Source organism: Diachasma alloeum, unplaced genomic scaffold, assembly GCF_001412515.2.
Source record: "Diachasma alloeum isolate Michigan unplaced genomic scaffold, Dall2.0 Dall_scaffold_00212, whole genome shotgun sequence".
Classification (NCBI taxonomy): Eukaryota; Metazoa; Arthropoda; class Insecta; order Hymenoptera; family Braconidae; genus Diachasma; species Diachasma alloeum.
Window position 1 is genome coordinate 989,402 of NW_021680377.1, and position 24,102 is coordinate 1,013,503.

General features: G+C 38.4%; 1 protein-coding gene across 1 annotated transcript in view; it reads right to left on the bottom strand.

The window, feature by feature from the left end:
- Positions 1-23,467, bottom strand: part of LOC107036929 (glutamate receptor ionotropic, kainate 2) — a 102,322-nt gene extending 78,855 nt beyond the window's left edge. Inside the window, exon 1 of the mRNA XM_029126031.1 lies at positions 23,395-23,467. Within this exon, the coding sequence (XP_028981864.1) occupies positions 23,395-23,467 (73 nt within the window). The remainder of the gene's footprint in view (positions 1-23,394) is intronic.
- Positions 23,468-24,102: the final 635 nt, after the last annotated feature.

Here is a 24,102-nt window from a genome sequence, read left to right on the forward strand (position 1 = left end):
ATTGAAAATTAACAATTTGGAACATTTCGTGAATAATTTCCAGATAATTAATTCAATATTCCAGTCTCATTTAAAAAAAAATAATTCATTGATTTTTCCTCAACGTCTTAATCGACTCGAGACAGGAAAAATGTCTCTTATTTTCATCACGAAGTCAGACGATAAGCCACACTGTTGTGTCCTCTATCTTAATTGAAGACGTCCTCAGATGTTCTTATCTCGATGATCAATACCTGGAGCGGGATTACGACCTGGAAAGCCGAGGGGATCCAGGCAATGCTTTCTGTTTGAGTGTGGAAATGTTTCCCTCGTAAAAATGATGATTTAAAGCGCGATGGAGTGCGCCCGTGCAGCGAACTTTACACGCGCTCTCAAAGGTGCCGTAAAGGTGAAGTAAGTACACTAGTAGAACGATTGACTTCTCGAGTAACTGCACTTTTTTTCCGAGTCCGTAATGGTTCTTCTCTTTGGAACTGAATTTCCCGGCTCTGTTTAGTGCTCCATTCCTCTTTTTTTTATGAAACACTCGGTCATCGGGTTGTCATCGTCAGGAGTTCCACCTGGCGAATGATGTCATCAAGCCGCGGAATTATCTCCTCATATGGCCCTGTAGCAGCCGCGCTGACAAGACTAATATCTGTTTTCTCGGCGGGCATATTTGGGGGAATTAACGGAATTCTGGGAGAAGTATCTCTCCACCAAATGAAGTGGGAAATTGTAGGAAGCCTGCACTTCCGTTGTACATTGTTGAAGAGGCAACCGACAAAGGCATCCGCACACTGTAAAACACGAAACTCTAACCCTCTATCATCACTGTGTGGTGAGAAGGGCATTAAAAGCGTATTAGGTTTGTCTGCATTATTCATGAATCACTCTGGTAAACCGCTGGAACGACTGAAAGAACCGGAGACGATGGGCTTGGAGGTGGGTTAATGCTTCTATAAAGACGATGAAAAGACCTGTCAATTGAGATCACTCCGCAGTGGGAAACAGAATTTGTAAACTTGGGGGAGCGGTGGAGGGATTTTAAGGGTGTCAAGAGTGTATGTATTAATGTCTTATACTGTTAACTATTTTAAAGTGAAATTTTTGACAAGGATTGTGGAAAGTTATGACACGTAACATATACACCGAAATTTCAGGGAATTTTTGTCATTGAAAATTATAATTTCAGGGAAAAATCGGAGGAATTTGTGAATTTTAGTTTAATTATTTCGGGAAAATTAATGAAAAATCGGGAATATTCAGAGAATTCTCGTCTTGAATTCTAGATTTACTAAATTTTTAGGGAATTCCTTGACAAATTCTTGGAATTCCTAGAATTTTAACTGAAATTTCAAGGAATTTCGTCATTGAAAATTCATAATTTCACGGAAAAGTCAGAGAAAATTGTCAATTTCAGTTTAATTATTCTGGGAAAATTCATGAAAAATGAGGAAAATTCAGAGAATGTTCTCCTTGAATTCCAGATTTCTTGAAAAATGCTTAGAATTCCATGAATTTTAAACGAATTCCATGAAAATTCAGGGAATTTTGTCATTGAAAATTCATAATTTCAGGGAAAAATCAGAGAAAATAATAAATTTCAGTTCAATTATTACGGAAAAATGAACGAAAAATTCCCTGAAAATTGATTCAACACGACAAAAGATATCTTCAGGGGAGCCCATAATCTTTCGGCACAACAATTTTTTTCTCTCAGTGCATTCACTAATTACACACTCATCGATCTCAGCCGGTCAATCGAATAATTAGTTCCCCCGTCCGTGAACATCAGTACATTTCAAAGTGTGATGCTCCACTTGGCCCTTGACAAACGGCATCCGCAGTTCGATGCGACGCCTAAACCGTATCCAATGGCTCGACAGTCCCAGACGGTTTGATCCTCAATCGGCTCGTTACTGACTCTCCAATTTCACCTGGTGAACGACTGACTACACCCACAACTCCCAGAAACACCGGACTGATCTGTGATTCGAATCTTAAATTCAACGAAACGATTAACTTCGATTCCACCTAGTGGGCGAGTCTCAATTTAATTTAAAAAACAAGAAGTTTCATAATTTCTTCAGAGACAAGTCGCCGAATTTAAGACATTTTTCTGTCTCAATTCAAGACCCCATTAAGACATTAATTTCAATTCCAATGGGTTTGATCACTCTGGCGACCGTGGCAGGTGCACAGATTCCTAAGAAAAAATGCCAAAAAAATTCCTTATGGTTTATGGTTTTATCCTCTCCCCCCGGAAAACTCGATTACAGTTAAAGGCACAAAGGTGTAATGCATACGTCAATTTTTCTTCCGTCCACTCGCCTCTCGTGAAACTATTAGAAGACCCTTTGATCTCACTGTTGCCTGCAGACCCGCCCAGCAACACTCGCTGATCCATTGACGTCGGCGAAAGAGAAGGATTTACACGTTAAAATAGCGCATGATCAAGGGATTACATGGAGCAAGGAGTCGGTAAAACAACTAGGGTCGAGGTTACTCCAGCCACAAGTGAAATAAGAGGGGAAAGATCAAGGGATGCTCGGCAAATCCCGGCACTTTCATCGACCACGAGGGATTTCAAGGCGAGTGAATCAGTTTCTGAAGATCTTGATCTTCCTACTTCACGGCTTTTCAGGGGGAATGATTATCCTAAGAGTTTTCGTTCAATATGAAAGGTATTGTGCACTTACGTACAATGGAGAAATCCTCCTTTCACGGTCCAGACGAGCGGTCTTGTGGGGCTTTTTTCCTCTCGCATTGGTACACAGTGGTAATAGGAGGAGCGAGGGAGATGCTGGAAATAAAATGCCTCTTCGATTGACTCCTCGGTCCCCTCGGTACTCCAGCCATTTTTCTCCGGCACCATAAGCCGTTCAGCTGCACCGCGATCCCAATATCCGAGACTCGCGCGTTTTCTTCTTTCTGTCTTATCGAGTTTTCAAGATGGTTTCTTATTTATCGGATTTTTACGCGCGGGAGGGGGCGGCCATCGAATTGCCGACATTTTTGGGACTCGGGGGACTTCGGTTCTTGCGTGGAACTTTAACTTTGAGCTTGAATCGTTTGGGTATGAAATTGAGGCTTATCCCCGTTTTGGAACGGTTGTAGCTCGAATTTCAGGATGCATTCTCATTTGTTTTTTAAAATGCTTCATTAATTTATTATTGTTTATAAGTAAATAATTGAAATCGCTTAAACGTTATGAAACTTCATTTTTTCAAGCATGAAATCAATTTCTGGTGAAATTCTAGATATGAATAAATTTGTTACGATTCCGAACACAAGATTTTTAGAATAGAAAATTAATTGTTTATAAGTTATTTATAGAAGATGGTCGTAATTTTCAAAACTTGCAATTTTTTAATTATTTCATCAGTCTTCCTCCAAAAGTAAAAGTAAACTTTACATTTTTTTTAGATTTAAAAAATGCTTATATTACGTTATATTATATTCAATGCAAAGTTTAAGTGATAAAATCATTGTAAAATGTTCGGAAGCTTACGAAAGGGGAAACGCATTTCACTGGATACAAAATAGCCGAAGTATATTATGAAAATGTCTTGTCAGTCAAACCTTTTTTTTAGACGAAAAAAATTTCATAAATTGAGACGTCTTGAAGACACGAGTTTCGGGGGACATTAAGTAATTGAATGGAATTACTAAATTTCAGGATGTTGTAGTGTACACAAACCGAACTGAGGTAGACTATCTCGTAGGATTGGGATGGAACACGATTAGATACATTCGAGTTGTGAATGTTAACGAGATCCTTGATGAACACCTCAATTTGTCTCCATGGCGATGCTCAATTGGGCCCGGGTCATTCACCGGAGTGGTGCGCATATTTACTGATTCGCTGGTGCCAAGAATGCGCCTGAGGGACGGCAAAGCGAGGACAGAAGGTTGAGGGCATTTGAGCGCTCTTGAAGTTTAACCAGATGCGTTAATGCGTTATTCAGGGGAAGACTGAACGATGGGCGTATCCAGGGAGATGGATCGCCGGATAATCCGGCGGAGTGACGGATTAAGGCGGCTATAGCTCTGACTCCAACGGACGAAATTCGAGGCTCGAGATGAGGGCTAGGTCTACTCGAAGTACTATTGACTGAATCAATTCCGAATGACTTTTTGGCTGAATTTTTCGGTACACTTCTTGAAAATTTTCATCACATGAATATTTAGCAACAAAATGACATCAATTTTTAATTTTTCTCTGAATTTCCCTGATTTTTATGAATTTTCAGAGAATAATTGAACTGAAAAATCAAGTATTTTATTGATTTCCGGATCATTTGAACAGAAAATCAATTGAATACGATAAAAATTTCCGGAATTTGGTACGAAAAATTGAGACAAAAATTTTTAATACTGTAGGATCATTAAACTTTTGAAGAATTTGAAATTAAAAATTTAAAACTGTATGGAAAAATCAATGAAAATTGTTAATTTCTGTTCAATTATCCTATGAAAACTAATAGAAAATAGAGACGTCCAGGCGAATACATTACATATTTTCCAGTGAATTGGAAAAAAAAATTTGGAATTTTTAGTAAAATTCGAAATTTCACAATTTTTTCCGCGAAATAAACTGTCCATGCAATTTTTTTCTTTTTAAATAATGAGTCTACATTCCGGTTGTCAAGCCAATAGAGTCTAAAAAACAATTCCTCGAAAATCATCGAGAGACTGCGGCTGACCATTCCCAAAATTTACTACTTCCCGGTAACCGAAAGCCCTAACTCAAACGCGTTCGATGACCGCGTTAACTAATCGCAACACAAAACTCCATGTACCCTTGGTAAAGTGCCAGTGGTGTAGCGACTGAGAAACCCTTCCCTGATTGTTTATGTGCAGCGATGGAGAGTAAATGCGAGGGTCCTCCAGAAAAACTGGAAGCAACTTTAAAGAATGCCCGGGAATAAAGAAAAATGAAGCAGGAAGAGTTGAAGAACTGAATGCGGAGGAGAGTAAAGACGTGCCTGAGAGAAGAATACAGCGAGAGAAACAAAAATGAGAGGAAAAAAACCGTGTGGTTGGGTTTTCTGGCAAAAGCTAAATGGCCGGAATCGAAGCTGTCCGTAGAAAGACACATCGGCTGCCGAGAATGGCTTTTCTCTTAATAACTGTACTGATGCTCCTGCTGGAGTAATCGATTGGTTGCGAGCCGAGGAAGCCATTAAAAAAACACCTATCGTATTAATTTTCCCGTAAATCTCCAATCGTCCGAGAGTTGATGCAATTGGGCCATAAAAACTCGTGTTCAAGACGTCATAATTCAAGACATTAGACACAAAAATGAAACAAAAAGTGAAATACTAGGTTTTTTCAGTCTAAGAAGAAAACTTTTGAGAGACAAGACGTTTTCGTAATGTTTTGACACACAAGTCAATAACTTAATTTTTCACTTCAATTATTCCGTAAAAATTTTAAAAAAATTAGAAAAATTCAGGAACAAATTGAAAATTCATGGCGTTTTGTTTCTGAATATTCATATTTCATTGAAAATTCAATAAAGTTGTGAAAATTCCTTCTCACTTCCACTGAAAACTCATGAATTCTACATAAAACTTGAAATTTCATAGCCATTTGTCCCCTAAATCGAGTTCAATGTAGCTCTCATGAGAATTACTACCATAATTTGCCACAAACGTCTTAAAAAGACCAAAATATCTCAATTTCCGACACAACATTTTCTAGTGCGCGAAGCGAAAAGCGACAAATCAAACATTGAGCTGTGTCCCGGCTACGGGTCGAACAATAATTATACCAGCTCATGGTTAACAAATAGCTTGACGCGGACACAGCAACAGAAGTTACTGGAAATACCCGAGCTATTGACAATTCCCGGTGCTAACCGACGAAGTCGAACAGTTTCACCACTATAGGGGTTTGTGTAACCTAATGTTTAGTGGGCTTCTAGTTAGTTCATTATTGTTCCCACGGGAAAACCACTCGTAGCCGAAAGCACAGGACCACCATCAGCCAATTTATCCCCCCCTCCGAGGCCAGGAGAGACTATGGATCGATCCATTTAATGAACACAAACTTGATACACTGCCAAATTACCCGGATTTTTAATGAAAATATATTACTGCTCATCATGTTAAGGAGATCTGGGGCAGCCAGTGTCGGCAAGTAGATGGATCCAAGTAGAAAATTGCAGAGAATGAATAGAAAAATATAAATGAATAAAATTAATGAAATGACATGAAACGATGAAATCACAAAATGAACTGTTGATTTTTTAAAATTTCCAGTTCGCTTGTTGGAACTTTTCATAATATCATGCTTTTTAACATCACAAATAAAATGAAACGATGAAATCACAAAATGAACTGTTGATTTTTTTAAATTTCCAGTTCGCTTGTTGGAAGTTTCGGAGAGTTTCGTCCTTCAAAATTTATTGATCTATTAATCTCACTGAAATAATTGCATAAAGTCATGAATTTGCATAAAAAATTGCTGAAATGAATAGAAAAAAGTAAATGAATGAACAAAAATGAAAAGATGAAATCACAAAATGAACTGTTGATTTTTTTTAAATTTCCAGTTCGCTTGTTGGAACTTTTCATAATATCACGGTTTATAACATCCCAAATAAAATGAAACGATGAAATCACAAAATGAACTGTTGATTTTTTAAAATTTCCAGTTCGCTCGTTCAAAATTTCGAAGAATTTCGTCCTTAAAATTTTATTGATCTATTAATCTAATTGAAATAATTGTCTAAAATCATGAATTTGCGCGAGAAATTGCTGAAATAAATGCAAAAATGTAAATGAATGAAATGAATGAACTAAAACGAAAAGATGAAATCAGTGTCTCGGAACAGCGATCACTCCCTGACTATTCGTAACAGCAAGACGCCTCGCTCTGGTTCACTAGACATGGTAGTCACTTCCATTACGATCAGAGAGGGTGAGAGAACAAGAAGAGAGGGGGCGGGATGAGACGGCGGCGGGAGGGCAGCTTGAGTCTACATCAGGAAAGCTCTTACGTTCCATTAACCCGGAGGGTCCGCACTGCAGCTGCTTGAAAGCATGACCGTTTCATGCAAATCCAAGGGTGGACCCCAAGATCTATATGCATTTGTGTTGATCGATGTCATTCAGGTTGATCACCCTGATGGAAATGCACACCTGTTTCCCCATTGTATTGCATTACCTGTGACGCTGTGGCACTGGTTTACACCCGAACAACTCGTTAACCCTCAGGTCAACATTAATCAAAAACATTGGGACAATGGAATGTTGCGGCGGGGGATGGAAATTGAGACACTGTTGTGAAGTGTGTTGATATCTCACAATTTTGAGGAAAAAAGGCTTGAATTTCATTTAAGGCAAAAAAGTCAATGAAATTTCAAGTTTTTCTGGAAATTTCACAATTCATGTGATGAAAATTTGGTACTTGAAATTAAGACACCGAAATGGAGGTTCGCAAGGGTCAAAATGAGGGTCATCAGGGTTAGAATGAGGGTCATAAGGGTCATGAGGGTCAAATAAGGGGCAAGATGGCCAAAATAAGGGTCACGAGGGTTAGATTAAGGTTCACAAAAGTCAGATTAAGGGTCATGAGGGTCAGATTAAGGCTCACGAAGGTCATATGGGGATCATATGGGGGTTGGCGAGCGAACCAACTTCTATCAAGCTGGTAAATTTCCCCCAAGTAAATTTTTTTTTTCCACTCCACCAAATTTTCCTCTCAATCTGGATCACATTTTTCTAGATTAATTTCACACTGCTATCGTGTGACCATTTCACTCGGAGGACTCATCACTCATCGAATGATCCTGAAATTGTGAAATTAATCGAGACAAAGTTTTTCAAAGTTCGGTTGACAACCGAATTTTGAGGATCTGCCGCATGAATTGTGCTGATACTCGCCGGCACCGTTTGTCATCTCTATCTGGAAACAATCCAATGGCCTTTCTCCAGGCGTCGCAGCCACTTCCTCAGAAATTCCCTGTTACCAGAGAACTGATCCCAAGTGATATTATCGATTTCGGTGAAAGAGGCGGGAGGAAACGAGGGAAAAACTGAATTTATGTGGGCAAAGATGAATCAATGGTGGACTGTGACATTTGATACCGAATCGAGTGAGGATAATTCAGTGATTTTTACAACAATTCTTAACAACTCGACTATTGTATCGCATATCTCGTGAAATAGAGTTTACGAGCCGTCTAAAATGTGTCTCTAACGTAAAATACAGCCGCGATTGTGTGCGATAAACACGATTTCACGGTCGTTTGAGGGAATTTATATTTATCGCTTAATGCCAGTGGAAAAAAAAATTTCAGGGGAATCGTGGAAAAAATATATCGCTTCTCGTGATTCCGGGGGAGAAAATCCCTTAACCATTGGGCAACCATCACTGAGTAATTGAGCTTTCTGGAGTTCTTGCCATCAACGTAATTATTGTTGATGACAGGCACTGATGTATCGCTCCTTCGTACAAACTGTGTTTATCCACGTCCCTGGGTTCTTGTTCTCCTGACAATGTACGTTGAGCCAGCTTTTTACGGGAGACAAGATCGTTAGGGTGGAAAAATTGTCTGCTTTCATCCTCGGGTTTTCTACGAGGCGTTGCGCGTCGTTACCCGTCCTCACTGTTTCCGTATAGTCGTAGTCACAAGATTATGGGAAAAACAGTCGCACGAGTTGGTGGAAACTTTTGATACTGATTATCCCACCTCAGATATTTATTTTCGACAATTGGCAGATTTTTTTTTTAAATCTCTCGATTTTTTACGGCTTGCGATTTTGAAAATGACGTATTTTTCATATTTATTTAATTGATGATCAACATTTTTTTCTTCATGAAGAGAAATTTTTTTTTTCGAAAGTTTTTACTCACGAAAATAATTCATCGTTTGGAAATGTCTTTGAATTTTTGTTTCTGGTGATTGGAACGGTTTGTTTTTTTTTCGTCGATAATTGAAATTGAAATGCCCACATGGTTAATATGAGGAACGAAAACGTTTGATTATTTCCCCCAATTTTCCCTTTATGCCATTAATATGTCGATTCAACGCGCATTATTTTAATTATTCTGTGAAAGCCAAACATGGCAGTCAAACAGAGGAACAAAAACCATTGTTTCATACGCATATGTCGAGTCCTGCGATGTATCTACTGCTCCAGAATAACTCCTCGTAACTTCAGGTATTTTGGTTTCAAAACTTCAGACCAAAGAATTTTTTTAATTAAAAAAAAACAAATTGTTTGATTGTTGTTGTTTCAACAAATTTTCTGTTCCAAAAGTGATATTTTTATTTTATTTTCCATTATTCAATTTTCTTTTCATTAAGAACAAATAATTAATAATCATAGTAATAATTTTTAATTGAAATTATTTTAATTTCTTTTCACTAAAACAAAATAATACTTTTCCAAAAAATTTCATTCACAAAAAATTCATCGCTTGTAAACATCATTTAATTTCGAATTCTCATAATTAAAATTCAAATGTCCACATGATGAATATGAGCCCCGAAACCATTCAATTCCTTCCCCCAACCGTCGCTTTACGTCATTAATGTGTCGATTCAACGCGGATTGATTTAATTATTCCATGAAAGCCACAACTGGCATTCGCACAGAGGAACAGAAACCATTGTTTCCTACGCGTACATCGGGTCCAACGATATTTCCGCTGCTCGAGAATAACTTCTCGCAAGTTGTGTTGTGTTAGGCTGGAAACTTCAGACGCAGGAAGAGATCCGTCTGATCACGTGCGATCCGCAACTACTGACTCCGTAGCCAGCTGATGGCTCGAAGTGGCGGTTAGGTGAGATCCGCGAGGATGAAGCATTGGCACGACTTGGGAAATCATGGGGGGCGATTTCAGTCGTATCATGTCTGACTGGGTATAACGGGGAGCGTATAATGTTGCCGTTGAATGAGAAACGTATGCAAATTAACGACTCAGCGGAGAGGAAATTTCAGAAGTTGATTCACACTAATGGGCATTGTGGGGTGGCATGCAGTGAACATTCAAGTGCATCGTGATTACCACAGTTAACTGGGATCGTGCGAGGGGGGCTGTTAACAAATATTTATTTGGGAATTTTCGGGCTATTATTGTTAGGATGCCGGAGTAATTAAATGGGATGTTTGCTTTGGGATTGTCGAGACTACTTGTTTATTTGTTGTACACTCGGTGATTTGAACATTTGATCGGTCATATTCGGCAGCTGTGGGCGAAACAATGGCTTTATTTCGGCGTATTCTCGGGTTGATTGGTTAATTGTTTTTGGTTAATAGCGCAGGGGAAGAATAGAATTTTTTACCGAAGAATATCTCGATTTTTTTGTGAAGGGTGTAAATATCTGTAAATAGTTCACGTGGTTTTATTTTCATAACGAAAGTGCGTATGCAAATTGAGCTGGAATAGTTCGGTAATGGACGGATGGAGTTGAATCTTTTTTTTTCAAATGTAGGCTTTGTTGAGCCCCATCAATCGTCACTAATTAAAATTTAATTCATCGATTAGTTTTTTTAATTTCGAATTTTTCATGAATTTCCCTGAAAGTGAGCTTTCTGGTGGTTTCTTCAAATGTGATGTTTCAAATTCATTCAAGTATGTGAGGGCTGAGGGGAGAGATAGATCCGTAAAAAGGACAATCGATTGTACAGAAGAAATGGATAATAAGAATAATGATAATAATATTCAACTGAGTTGAAAATCTGACAAGATTAGTTGAAAAGAAATCTTATTCAATTTAATAAAATGAGATAAACAATGAATTACACGTGATAGAAGGAAATGATGTGCAAAATAACCATCCGGAGCAATTATATATTTTTCTGAGGTCCCGATAAAAGCACCACCCATGTAATATATTATTTACAACGGCCACTCTCACTCAAGGGACAGATGAAACAACTTTACGAGCCGTTGAGGATCGTGGCTAGGTATGGAAGACATGAAAACCTCGGGTAAGGAAAGGGAGAGCATGAAAGAGTGGTTGGGATAAGGTGAACAAGAACTATAAATTTTAAATTATGGAGCCACCTGTATGCGATGGTTACCCGCGCCCGGGGCACAATATTTCTTCTCTGTCGAAGGAATGAGAGAAGCCGGTAGTTTCTTTGAAAAAAAGAGGACACGGAAGAGATGGAGTTTAAAAATACGAGTAGGTCGTTTGAAGGATGTTGTGAAGTATAATTTTCGTCCGCTGGATCCTGATCCGTCTATGATTTTTATTCCACTGAACCGTAGATTTAGTGATTCCCTCGCGCTTCTCGAATTTATTGGGATTCTTTTTCGAGGTTTATTGAACTTTATCAGGAGCCAGAGGGCTGAGGTAGATCTTGTAATCTCCGGATTTCCAGAGATATCCTTTTATACGATGTCTGATCGGTGGTAAAAGACGCTGGCCCCTCTTATCAGAGCGATCGGAATCCTTTGAGAACACAAACAACAGCTATAAATTCCATTGAATCTAGCGTTTTATCTCGAACGAGGGTAGTTGGGGTGATTATCTGGTCTTTAAGTGCTGTCCAATTACCTTCATTAGGGAGGTGGGGAAAAATTTATACGTGATATGCCACTCGAGTTCTTAAATGCTTCATCGTCGCAGCTGTCAACGGGCTGAGAAGTCCTTATTTATTTTTTCGAGGATTAACGAGGAATTTCGGTGACACTTTTGATGTGTGAGGGAAGTAACGAGCTTGTTAGCTATCGTCATCAGAAATTGGGGGTGGAACAACATTTTTTAATGGGAGATCTTCGAAACTTCTGCTCCCGTACGACTATGAAAAAAAGACATCACGAATTTCTGAAAATTTTCCTCTGCGCAACAGAAAAACAGATTTATTCACGAAATTCGTATCGTTTTGCGGCACTAAAACGTTTCCCTCTCATGTATTTTGTCACATAACAATCCCATCGATGTCAAAGTACTAATAATCTCCATACCATCTATCACGGGTCGCAAATGTCCTGACGATCATCAGTTTTACAACCGCATCAAGCCAAGGGATCATAAAAGCGCTCCTCAAACTCCCACTGCTCGTCTCCACAGCACGACCCACCGTCAGCGATTTGATTGTCCCACGAGAGACGTTGCAATTTGAGGGATCAAGTGTCCGAGTATCTCGGACGTGCAGACGTTCAATTTTTCCTTAAATATTTATTCGAAGACTCGCGCAGTCGGAGTCGCTAAACTGTTGACCCAATTTTATCAATATCCGCAATCGCCTGGAGAAGCTGTTATGCGATATTTACGGATAGAGATAGGATCGGTATCGCTGGAAATTGGAAAATTCATGCTGGTTTAGATTGGGGCGAGAATATGGAGTGCATTCTAATCGAAAATCGATATGGTCTCTCCGTGCGGATCAGGGCGCTCAGTTTGGACAGGTCAATAAAGTGTGGAAGAGTTCACTGTTACTTGATAGAAGAATTGATAAATGCGGATTACGAGTCTATTTCACTATCTGCAGATTGGAAAAACTAATGGCTGAAATTATAAAACATTTTTTTATGTTTGAGTCTCCAAATTTACACTGGGATTTTTCGTCTTTCGAAATACCTCATTAATGAATTTATTTTTTTTCTTTTTAGAACATTAATTTTAAAACACTTTTTTAAAAATATTTTAAATGTTTTAAATGTTTTAAATTTAAACCACTTAAAATATTCATTCATTAATATAATTTAATTATTTAAAATATTTTCTAAAAAAAATGTTTTAAATTTGATGCTATGTATTCCTGCTCAATGAGTATTTCACATAAAATTTCTTATAAATGAAATTGAATTTATGTGCGGGAAATGTTGTCTAGTGTCATTCTCGCAGAAAAAATTGTCGGGATATTCGGCGAAGTACTGTTCAATTTATTAATGCTGTCACTCCATATTTGACTTTCTCTCACTATCGCTAATTTTTTGTGGCAGACAGAAGCGGTGCCGGGTTTGACAGGCTGATCTCATCGCCGAAATGACTTTCATGTTCCACACCCCGCCCGACAATATCAGCCTGTTAACCCTGCCCCCAGCAGAGCGATTCTCCCGTAATTAAGGCCGGTCATTGCTTCTTATCTTTCATGCTTGCGGGTATTTTCTTTCCTTTGAGTTTTATTTTGGAGGTGCGTTGGTACATCCCAACATGTGGAATCTATTGAATATTCATTGAAATTCGGAATTTATTGGCTTTTTCCCCCCAAAATCATAAACAAGTGAAAATATAAATAATCTCTATTTGATGTCAAGCTCTCTCTCTCTCTAATTAAACAAAAAAATTGCCACCAAGTGATCGTTCCACTGACATTCCCTCAAAAAAAGTCAAAATACGAGAAAAATGTGCTCAAAATTCAAGATTCCCATTGACTATTCCGCCAAAGTCGGTATTTACGGCCATTTTCTCCCCTAAATCGAATCCAATACAACCAACATTACCCCCCACCGATAAAAAACCCGGAAACATAAATAATTCTCCCAAAACATAAAAATCGTAACGATAACCTTAAACCGTACACAGTTTACCCCTCATCGTAATCTAGTTTCTAGTTGAACATCACCGGAACGGCAGTAATACTGGTCACTCCAGTTATTATCCGAAGTAATAGAGAGTGGGCACGGAGGGGGCGAGGGTGAGGGAGGTAGAGTGTACAATCCAACGGTTATTACATCCGACAGGGTGGTAAGCGGGCGACTAAGTTCGAGAGAGCTTGATCCCGGGCCAGATCTCAGTGTACTCACCATACAATAGGTAAACCAGTCTTTTTGGACAATGGACCGTGGAATGGAGGTAGCTTCCCGTTATAAAAGTGGTCTTTGGGCAAGTCACTTTGTGAAGAAGATTTTTCATTCTTACAGTGTCTCATTTTCTTTTTTTTTGTCCCGAGTCTCTCTAAGACTTATTAATCTGGGATGCCTTTTTGCATTCAGTCTCGGTCTTTGTTGTAGAGATGTTGAATCACGGGAACTCAATTTTTTTAGGCTTCATTAAAATGGCTTCACTACGTCGAAAAGGTTCTGGGATAACTTGAAATTTCATTTTGTTTTATGAAAACATCTTTCTTAAAAAGTGCAGAAATGCCTGGGTTTATTTCCCTTATATTTTCTTGATATTGCTTCATTTCATGTTGTGAAAAGATTCCCAGTGATGCTGTAATATACTTCTCTTCCGTTTCTTAGAAAAAAAAGTGATTTAAATTAAAATCGACGAATTAGTTTTTATCTACTGAATATATCTGATAGTTGCTGATCTCAGGTGCTATTACAACACCAGAAAAAAATTATTTTTGTTAAAAATAATGCTCGTGAAAAATAATTTAAACCGAGTTAGGAAAATTAGGGCTCAAGAATTGTGATAAACAACCTTTCGTCATAAACAATACTGTTTGAATTAATTTGACATTAAATTAAGACGTTTTGGAAACACTAGTTTTCCCACTGCAGTAACAATTCTATCTCCAAAGTAATTTCCAGTGAAAATGTTGAAATTGAGGTTCTGAAAGGGGACCTCGCACTGAGAGTCAAGATCAGAGTCCCTGCAAGGGTTTAACGAAATACGGCGCATTGAATTTCTGAACTCGGTGTCTTACTGAAAATTAACACTTTCGCCCCTCTCAAGCCGTAATGCGGAGAGGTGAAGGGCGCTATTTTGCGGAGGTTGTGCTCTCTGATATAAAGGGGAATGAATGGGGATAATCCTGTGACCTGTGACCGCTGAAATGTCAAAACTTTCAGCACTTGTGGGACTCCCTCTCATGCTCGGCGAAAATTACATTCGATTTTAGAAAAATATTATTTAAAAAATTGATAACTCAACGGGACTTGGACCATTCGCAGTCCCTGAAATGCGCAGAACCCTCGGTTTTCCAATTGCACGAAAGAATTTGCATTATAATCTTTTCATATATTCCTCATGTTCATTCGAAGTTTACGGTTGGCCGAGCGAGACTCAAGCGAAAACCAAAGGAATTCCTTTCAACTGATGTGTACATATAATTCGTATCAAATGAAATCGTGACCCATCACTCGTAAGAATCAGCGTATCAGCGTTTTTTTTTTGTGTCAGTCTCGTGTTTTTCTCGCTCGCGGTGTTCGGCTGGAGTGATTCTCAATATGAGAATTCTTTGTCGACTATTTCGATCGTCACGTTTACAGGGGCCCCTCCAGTTAGTGCGTCGAGACGTGAGATTCCTAGGATTATCGGGGATGATGGGCTGATAGCTGGAGCGTTAGCTATTTCACATCCTCCTCAATTTATTTTTAATAGTCGAGCTTCATTCCAAAAGCACATCTTCTTTAACTTCGCACTCTAGATAATAATGATGTCATTAATCATGGACTGCAGGTGGTGGGGGGAGTCTCGGGATTTTTATTCTTCGGGTGCGGGTAAGATGAGGAATTAGAGGTTGGAATTAAAGTTTTTTCGAACGGGTGAATTTCACAGTTTTGGAATTGATCGAAGAAATATTGAAGTAATTTTTAACTGCACTGTGGGAGCTCGCGAATGCATGCGTGGAGTGTATGGAGTGTACGGGAGTGATTCACGCAATGGTGCGAATAGTCACGGCCTTAATTGAATTACAGTGTGAACTAACTAAAAATTGATAACAGTGTGGGCTCGCACTTTTGCCAGAGTATCAGCAAACATTGAATTCCAGAAATTCGCGCTCTAAAATGTGTTCTAAAAGGAATTGAATTGTAATTGTGATTAAAATCTTATTCAGTGAGCATACGAATTAGAACATGAGCCAATGACGAGAATAACTATAAACAATTAGTCGAAAATAATGTTTAAACCGCATGTCTTAATCTCTCAACTCGAGACTAGTTTTTCCACCGTAAAAATTATTTTCAATGAAATGGCAAAAATTTAGAATGCTGCACTCTATCTGATCTCACGTCAAACAGAGTAAAAATATTCAATCTTGCTTCACGAAAAGGAAAACCCGACGAATCGATGGAAAAAGAAGCATTTGGAACAAAGGAGCTGACTTTGTCTCTATTATCCAGAAAATACAACGATAATCGTCGTTCCACTTTCAAAATCTTACATCAATGTATTATTTCGACTTTCGCTTGGGAATAAAATCCATTGATAAGGCCCCGAAGGCCATACACACATGCTCTAAAACCATTGCATTCCCCTATTGCGTCTGCAATTACATTTGTATCAATTACCGTCATTCGACGCGGCTAAGAAAGCGACGGTGGGCGAGCCCAGGTACTGCTGCATGGCTGCAATGTGGATCAAGGCCCAATGCCGATACTTAACCACTAGGAATTCCGATATTGCAATCTCTCGACATTTTACACATTTTAGAATTATTATTGTTAGGTTTAAATCGTCGATATATTTCATCAATTTCTGAATGCATTTTTAGGTTTTATTATTCGGACGAAGGAGTAATGAAGAAAATAATTTCGATTTTTTTTTTGGAAAAAAATATCTCTAGACCCAAGAATTAAATTAAAGGCATAAAAATCAGTTAAAAAATCCTGGATTTAAAAAATGCAAAATTTAAGGGAAAAATCAATGAAAACCGTAAAGTGTAGTTCAATTATTTCAGGAAAATTAATAAAAATCAGAAAAATTCAGGGAATGACAGAGAAAAATACATTTTAATGTATGAACAAATGAAATTTTCCAGAGTTTGATCAATTTTTTGTTGTAAGAAGCGTTTTTACTTCTTTCCAAAAATTTGATGTAACATTTTTACAATATCGCGATCAATAAAATTAACTGAATTAATACTAAAGTAAATCAAAATCCTCTCGGTTACGACTTTTATCTAGGAAACGCCGTGGAAATGGCCAATTTCCAATTTAAAAATGGATATGAATATTTTTGACTATTTTTCAATTGAAAATTCAAGCAACTCGAGAAATTCTGGTCTTTCCGCTGTTCAAAAATTTGAAAATTCATTGAACTTCAATAAAACCTAGAATTCTATTATGTTTCCTCCTAAATCAAATTCAATGCCACTGTTTCAAAATAAAATTCTCATTTTTTTCTAACAACGTAATTACCACAATTGAAAATAAAAAAATCGGCGGAAAACTCCTGTAGCAAAAATTAATAAATTTTCCCACAGTTTGATCAACTTTTTTTTCCCATTCTTCTCAAAAAATCTCATATACCATTTCCACGATATCACGATCAATAAACTGAACAGTATTCTTCCATCTGCGTCTTAGTTCGTAAAGGCCCCCATGAAATACGGTGGTAAACACCGAAGTAAATAAAAATCCTCTCAGTTACGACCTCCACCTAGGAAACACCGTGGGATTTTCCCCAACATATGAAACTCTCGAGTCGTCCTCCTCTGTCTGGTTGAACCCACTATTTCTAGTATAAATTCCAAGTACGTCGGTGAATCGTGCCTCAAATACGAGCAATGGCCAGTGCTTACTGACTACCGTAGCTGTGTTGGCAGTGCGCGTCTGCTTATCCAACATTCGGGCACAGCTTGGCACTCCGATGCTGACGAACTCCCCGTGTGTGCCCGGCTATGCAATGTTTGGGAGAGAATGAAAATATATGGCGGAGTGGATAGCGCAATGAGGAGAGAAATGCATCGGATAACCCCTCCCTCACCGCCTCCACACTACACTGCAGCGACGGGGAATAGCGGGGGGTGGGGGGAGATGGGGGAGAGTATCTTACTCCATCACCTGGGGATATATCGATGCGACTTCTTGATTCTCCAAGTCACGCCTTATCGCGCTTCGACAACTCAGCTTTCGTGAGGCTGATGCAAATTGACGCTCAACTTGCGGTGACTTGCGGTGATGTCGATAGCGGGTGATACGCGACGCGACGAGGGGCTCATTATTGTTTGGGGTAATTTAGATGTCGCGGTGATCTTTCGATCGGGAATTGGGTGAATAACTTGGGGAATAGGACATTCCAGAAACTTGGGGAAAAAGGAGACTGTTGGAATTTTTTTGAAATTTCGGGGAAGATTTTATAGTAAATTATGAGAGTGACATTGAATCGAAATTAGAACTCGAAATGAAATTTCAAAATTGAACTTTATGATTTCTTTTCATGAAACTTGATGAAAAAATTGATTGAATGATTGAAGAAATCATGAATAAAGAGCGAGAAATTAAATTCTACTGGGAATTATTATTATTCCACTGAAACTTCAAGGAATTTCGCAACTAAAAAGCCAAATCTTTATGGAAATCAATGGAATCTGTGAATTTTGGTTCAATTGTTTTATAAAAATCATTATAAATCAGGAAAATTCAGTCAAAACAATTTCAATCATTCAATTAAATCAATTCAATCATTCAATTAAATATTTTTTTTTTTTTTTAAACAGTGAAGTCCAGACGAATTCTTTATCATCGTAATGCAGAGGTAAACAATTCTACACAGGCATTATCTACATCCCTACCTTCATCAGAAATTCTCCAAACCCAATAATTACGTCATCCGCCCGAATACCAGCTGGGGGGTGAGTGCACGAATAGTTTTATTCCTGATATTTTCGTACCTCCACATATTATCTGTAGCTCGCGGTAACGAAAATATCCACAAACATGTGCCCATGATTCTGAGGGGAAAAATAATCCGGAAAACATCCTCGAGGCTTCGAAACTGATTACGATGTTTTCCGGCGCACAAAGGTGACACAATTTTTTTGAAATTTTCGAAAAATGCCTTTCTGCTTCCGGGTTTAATCAAGCCATCGGGGATGGGTGGTGGGTTTGAATCTTTTGAAGTACCGCAAGTCCAAAAAATTCGAACATTACGAGGAGAAAATTATTTGAAGACAAATTGAATATTCCATATGAAAAAAAAAAAATTCCATAACACTGGAAAAATTAGCGTTTAAAATTTAAATTTTATCCATTTCTTGCAGTGACGACACTATTGTCTCCTCTTCAAGACGTTTGAGTCCACAAGTTGACGTCATTTTCAGTTTTTTTCGTGTGTTTAGTGTTTTTATGATTTCAATTCCGGTGAGTCTTCACTCCTGACCCGAGTATTCGAAGAATATCTCCGAATCCAAGAAAGATATCAAAATTTCCATAATAATCTTTTTTGTAGAGCAAATTTTGGGCCACAAAAAAGGTAGTGACAAAAATTTTGCTATCTCCCCCAGATTTCGAGATATCCATCGAAAACTGCCCCTCAGTCAAAATGGACTTGACCGTTTGACCGTTTCGCTGCTGAATTAATACATCATGAAGCCGTAGTGCACTAAAAAATCTCCAATAACGCCGTAATAAATTAATCCCTCCATCCCCGCCGAATCCCCGCGGAGAAAATTCCTCAAAACATCTCGAACGTTCCCTCAATTTCTATCCCCCTCAAATAACCAATTTCGGAATTGCAGTAAGTCCTCGAGATAATTCCCTCGTAATGCCATCCCGCAATGAGCCACGATGCTCTTCCCGCAGAATCCCACCCGAAAAAATAAAACCACCGACGATGCGAATTAAGGGGAGAAATGGAAAGGGTCATGTGGGCCTGAGAAATCGATTTACTATCAGTGTCCAACCTAACCACTGAGCTCGTCGCTGAAAATCCCTCCGGTGTGTTCTCTTTCCTCTGTACCATGATAGGCGGCTTATATTCTCTCGATATCTGAACCCCGCGGAGCCCCTCGCCACCCCAGCCGAGACCCGAGTAACCTATAGAGCTCGGAACAATGCGAATATCTCGTGAAAATGTAAATGTTATGGCATACAGCCAGGCCTTGTTCACGAGTGGATGTAAATGGGTGGCATAAGACTCCCCCGAACCCCCTGACTCCCTCACGCGTCGGTAATCCGCCGGGCCAAAGTCAACGCGAGCTGAACTTTCGGGGTGACTCGGAAGAACTAAGTTATTGTGGCGTGCAGGATTTTCTTGAGGCGCTTGCCGCAAATTTCTTTGCATTACTATCGTATTTTATAATATAACGGATTGGGGGATCCCGCGGCCTCCGCGGAGATCGGAGGTGAGGGGGAAGGGTTGTACAAGCTTTTCGATATTCTGAGAATATTTTGTGGATGAAAATATTTTATAGGAATATCTAGCGAATTCGGTAGACAATTCTATTAGATTTCTATTGATTTTTTAATTTGTTTTTGGCCGATTCTATTGGAATGTTCAGTACAAAATATTCTATTGAATAAGTTCATAGAATTAGAATTTGATTTGTCTGTACAAATTATTTTATTGAGATCATAGATTTTTTCTTGATGAAAAAGAAAAAATCTATGATAAATAAAATTGTCTAGCGAATTCGCCAGGTGTTTCTATTAAATTTTTTGGTGCGTGTTTAATTAGAAAAGTTGTTTATCTTTTTTATTACATGATAATTTCACTGCAATTTCAAGGAATTTTGTTACTTAAAACTCAAAATTTCACGGAGAACTTATGAAAATCATTTATAAAAATAAAAAAAATTCAGGTGAATACATTCTGAAATTTTCAATCAATTTTCAATCAACCAAATAATTAATTACGTTGTACGGATTTTCTTGAGAAGCTTGCGGAATTTTTTTTGCATAATTACGGTATTTTATAAAATATCGGTGGAAGCTTCACTCCAGGAAAGGTTCATCCAAGTTTTTCGACATTTTAAGAATATTTTAATTAAAAAAGTTATTTATCTTGAGTTAAATTTTCATGGAATCTGTAAATTTCACTGAAATTATCTCATGAAAATTGATAAAAATCAGGAAAATTCAGGAGAAATAAATGGGTGAATGCGTTGTACGAATTTTTGCATAAACTTGCCGCAAATTTCTTCGCATAGCTACCGCATTTTATAAAATATCGGTAGAAGCTTCACTCCCTTCGAACCGGAGATCATCAGTGATGAGGGAAGGTTCATCCAAGTTTTTCGATATTCCGAGAATATTTTAATTAGAAAAGTTGTTTATCTTGAGGTTCTAAATTTTACTCCACTTTGAGTGGTTATGTACTTGAGAGGGACGAAGTTTCTCAATCTGGCGGAATCTTAGTTCAATTTCAGTCAATCCTCAATAGAATAATTCCGTGAACACGAAAACCTTTTATTTCACGATTTCGGAAATGGAATTTGGATGGCCTCCCCTGATTTCATTAACTAATTCTCATTTATCTAATTTTCCATTTATCCCTCTCATTAATTTTTCCAACAAACAATTAGCCGAGACTAAATCCTCATAATCACCCTAATCCGTCAGTTCGAAATCGATGATTTCGATTCTCGATTTCCAACTGAGATTGCGAAGATTACATCTTTCTTCCCTAAACACTTCAATTATCTCTCTGATCCATTTCAATTCCGCTCTGCTGCGTCTGCAATTATCAACGGGGGATTTGACTCCCCCGCCCTCGAGAGCCGCGCGTTCGTCTATTCCCTAAAAATACACCGCGAGGCTCAGAAGTTCAGGCCAGCCCAGTTGAACTAATTAAAACGTCATTATCCATAACCCGGGTCTTCCGGAACTTTTGTTCGCCGAAAAAAGGGGAAAAACAGACGGAGGAACCGGCGGGCAAATCTGTGTCACTGTTGGCAATATACGGTTTCACATTTTTCCGTCGGAATTATATCGTGACTCCAGAAGCTCGTATTATCCCAAAAAAAGACAGAAGTTCCATCGCTTTGTTTGCCCCCCAGCCATAACCTCTTTTCCGTAACCTCCCCCCGACCATTCCAAACGCAGTCCGAGTATTTCGAGTTTCGTGGCTTCTTTGCGATGTTCGCTTACTTCGGAAATTACGATGGAGTTTCTCAGCGGCAGTGCGGCCTCATTGAAATTCGTCCAATTAAATCGACGGGAAGTTTAGACCTCCTTCGGGTGCTCGTCTTTGTCGAGTGTTCTGGTTCATTTCACCGTGTGAACGTTTAATCAATGTTGTGGTCACACGGCAAAAATACGCGCGGAAAATGTCAAATGCCGGACATTTCTGTCGTGTTTAATTTCCAGCGAAATTTCAGGAAATTTTGTCACTGAAAAATCAGATATTTCATTGATTTTGCGTTTGAATGGTCTGAAAATCAATAAAATACTTGATTTTTTTGTTCAATTATTCCGTGAAAATTCATTTTCTTTGTTTTAAAAATTTTGATATTGTTAACGGCTAGAATGTATTTTCCCCTTCGATAATTTTGTGTCGCTCGTTTCTCATTTGAAAAATCTTTTCAACGTTTCATAATTTTTTCGTAATTCATAATTTTTTAATGTCACATTCATGAGAATTACTACCAAATTTTCCATGAAATTATCATTTTTGACACGCATTCCAGACATTCTAGGTAATGATGCCTCATTTTTTTCCAAATACCTCATCCATTTTTTAAATTTAATTGAAACGGATTAAGACATCTCTCAAACCTTGCATTATGCCTGTTTAATATTTATAAGTAAAATACCGTGAAAAGCGCATCCACTTTCACGTATTTATCCAGAAGTTTGGAGTGAATTGTTCCTTGAAGAAACAATTCTCAAGCAATTTTTCCACCATTTTAATCCAGAGCCTCCGTATTTCATTTAAACTTTTGAATTGTTCGTATTTCACAAGTTGCCTGCCTCGGGAAGATGCACACGAGAGACTAAACAGGCCGGGATATTACACTGAGAGCTTAAATCGAACGAATTTCTCCCTGATGCTGATGGGCACGACGGCTTTGACATTCTGTCGTAAAGTTTACCACCCTCGATTCCACTCACGTTCAGACTCAGGTGATTCGACCAAACTTGGAGATTTTCGGGGCGTTAACAGGTGGAATAAAGAAAATATCTCGGAATTTTGGGAATTCGTAATGAAGGAGCAAATTCTTTCAATAATTTGAATTTAAGAAAAATGTTATCTATTTTAATTGTTAATTTATTTCAATTTTCGACTTTAAACTTTAAATTTTCAATGAGTGATTTCAAAATTTCAATAATGTCCCTCAAAAATTGAAAATTATGATAATAAGATCGACATTAAAAATTAAAAAAATAAATAATAGTCTTAAATAATCCAGGAATTTATAATTTTTTTATGGAAAAAAAATTTTTTCCATTAAGAATTTCAAAATTTCAAGACTGTCCGTTAAAAAATGAGAAACATGAAAATAAGATAGGCCTCAAAAACGAAAAACCTCCTTTAACCTCTTAAATAACTTCTCACAATATTTTTTATCAGAAAAAAAAATTCAATTAACAATTTCAAAATTTCAAGAACATCCCCTAAAAATAGCGAAACTTGAAAACAAGTTCGCCATTAAAAACGAGAAAAACCCTAATTAAAAGTCTTGAATAACGCCGGGACAAATTTATAATTTTCATCGAGAAAAAAGTTCCAAACTCTCCCCTCCCCCCGCGGGCCCCGAATCACCTTCGATTCCGAACTTTTTACGATTTCCCATCGACTAATTAATTAACATTCACCCCCAACTTCCGCAACTACCAACCGCTGAAAAAAGCGTTCATCTGGTTATTGACAAATGCCGCTGTACTCACCAATTCGTATGACAGGCGGCAGTGACATTGCAGTTGTAACGAGAATAACGATAACGACAAACAGAAGTGCCATTGTGCTTCAGGATTACGTGACCTCGTTCACTTCACTTCACTCAGTGGGCGGATGGTTACAGCGTTATTTACAGCATCTTCCTCCAATCACCTCTGATGGAGCGTCCCTCAGCGCAGTGCACACCCCGGCAACGAGTATCTGAGGATTACTCGTTAAAAAAAAAAGTATTACGGAACAGAGTAAATTTTTGTCACCAGACGAGCGCTGGTCGTCGCATTCTCGTTGAAATTTGCACCACCGATTCAGGGGGACAGTCCCTTCTCAGGCCATTTGCGTCCCACCGAGCAGTAGATTGCATCCTGAAACATGACGTAAGAGACTTTTAAGGAGATTAGAGCGCAAAAGATTACGTCAGAAACGCATTTTCAAAGGGAGAGAGCAGGAAATTTTTCGCGTCGCAGCGCTCGGGTCTTTTCAAAGTTTTAAGACCCACTGTGACTGCTCTGTGTACCGAATTTTACGGAGTTCAAAAGCCAACTTCCGGGATGGGAGGGAAGTGACAACGGAATTGTATGCAAGCGCGGGCATAATAGCGGACTCTGAGCTACTTCACACTTGCGCGAATTCGTTGAAAATCTGATTGGAGGAGTGGAAAGTGTTCCAGTCAAAGTGATGACGGGGGTCCGATGTTGCAG